The sequence below is a fragment of the Egretta garzetta genome, unplaced genomic scaffold (assembly GCF_000687185.1).
Source record: "Egretta garzetta isolate BGI_Z169 unplaced genomic scaffold, ASM68718v1 scaffold25, whole genome shotgun sequence".
NCBI lineage: Eukaryota > Metazoa > Chordata > Aves > Pelecaniformes > Ardeidae > Egretta > Egretta garzetta.
This window is the reverse complement of record NW_009259800.1, coordinates 3941167-3943093: the sequence shown is the minus strand read 5'-3', so window position 1 is coordinate 3943093 and position 1927 is coordinate 3941167. Positions and strand designations below refer to the sequence as shown.

The window sequence follows — 1927 nt, the reverse complement described above, 5'->3', positions numbered from 1 at the left end:
TCTCACAATAAATCAGAGGTGTCACAGCAATTTTTCAAGTAAGATTAACAGAAAAAGAACCAAAATCTGATGCTGATGATCAGATTTCATACCTGAAACTTACAATTATGCACAAGATCTTATATTCAGTTGGATACAGTGAAATAGTGAGCAACTGCAAATACCTTTGTCAAAATTCACATTTTTACACAGCATCCTTGACTTTTTCTGTGCACCTTTTTTTCTCTCCTTCACTTTACAAAGTTGACCAATCTGCTTACCTACAGGGCACATAATCACTCTAGAGATTTGTCAAGCTCTAAGTTACATGGCATCTTTGTGGCTCATCTGAATAACAAAGAAAATACAGCAGTTCACCTTCTACCTGTCTCCAAGACACACACACAGAAAATGTTTCTCTGTTCAATTATTCTAGATTCCTGCTATAACACAGCAACATTTCATCCTCTGCAAAAAAGCTGTACTATAAGACATGTAAAAGAGGAAAAAGTTTACCTGCAGTGTCACAATGTCTTGCCGAGTGAAGGGCTCATCTGTCAAAAGATCCTTGTAGCTCTTTGGTTTTATGTTCAGCTGCTCCACTGCCTAACAGCCAGGCAAAAGTCACAGATATTAAAAATTTTATTCTAATGTGTGAATATTACAAGTAAATATTATGTAATACCAATAAAATCTTAAAGTACAAATGATAAATAAAACAATTTCACCCTTCATTCTCAATTGGCAGCTGCAATATTTTCACTGTGTGCTTTAGCAGATGAGAAGCTTTTGCCTTTCATCCTGGAAAACTTGCCAGTTTTGTGTGGTTTTTTTTTAAAAAAAAAAAACAACACCTTGCGGTCTCCATTCCATAGTTATGCATATCACTGTAACCAAATTATTCATGAAAGTACTGCCAAAATAAAAAAATCTTGCTTGCAGTTTTCTAAGTATTTTACAGATAGTGTAAGGCAGGCAGCTTTAACAGGGCGTCCATATCTCCTCCACTGTCAGCACCCCTTGGGGAGGCATGCACGTCCCAGACCAGCTCGTACAACAGCAGAGTTGCATTAGCCCCTCACACTCTGTCCACCCCAACTGCTGCACCTAGTCTGCAGCCACACTTCTGTTCACCTGAGAAAATTAAATGATGCTCAACAAAGCAGCAGTGTGTTATTTCATAGTGAGAATCAATATGGAATAAGTGCTTTGTCATTATGAACAAATACATCACGCAGAGACATGACTATGGAGGTCTACCTGTGAAAAACCTGAATCTGTCTTATTCACCCCAATGTCCTCTGTTCTCAGATGAAAGTGGTAATATTTTTCTAGTACCTCCAGAAGTCCATAAATTAATTCTGTGCTCATAACAAACTGATATAAGCTATTGTGTCAATTGGTACACCACATAAGAAAGACCCTCTTGGCACAGCTTGTTTAGGGAGTCTGGTGTTATAAATTGTAGCAGACTGAGTAAGAGTTTTACAGTATCGGCAAGCATTTAACAAAGATGACTCTTAAACTCATTCTTGCCTTTTAACCACAGCAATCAAAGCATCATGCTTCCAGAAGGTACAGAAAATACTTTCTATTATAACCTAATCTTGCCCGCTGTCACAGCTGGAATGAAGACAGTTCAACTACAACAGAGCAAGTTTTCAAAAATGTGATGAATCCAGCCTTTTCTTGATTGCAATGGTTTCCGCTTGTTCCTCTCTCAGTACCTGAAGGTTGTACTCAAATTTCCCATCAACAGATTTCAAAAAGCAGATGTTTCAGTGTTCAGACTTTTTACCACACTGGATATGGATGCATTAATTGAAGGATTTATTTGCTACAGAGAAATAAATAAACCTTGCTTTTACAGTAAGGATTATGCAAAAAAGTCACACCTAAAATTCCAGCTGAGTTCACACAAATGTTCACAAAACACAAATAAAAATGC

General features: G+C 37.4%; 1 protein-coding gene across 1 annotated transcript in view; it reads right to left on the bottom strand.

The window, feature by feature from the left end:
* PPIL2 (peptidylprolyl isomerase like 2) overlaps window positions 1–1927 on the bottom strand; it is a gene marked incomplete at its 5' end in the record, with an annotated part of 74295 nt that overhangs the window by 53279 nt on the left and 19089 nt on the right. The window contains one exon of the mRNA XM_009639877.2: window positions 496–585. Within this exon, the coding sequence (XP_009638172.1) occupies window positions 496–585 (90 nt within the window). The remainder of the gene's footprint in view (window positions 1–495; window positions 586–1927) is intronic.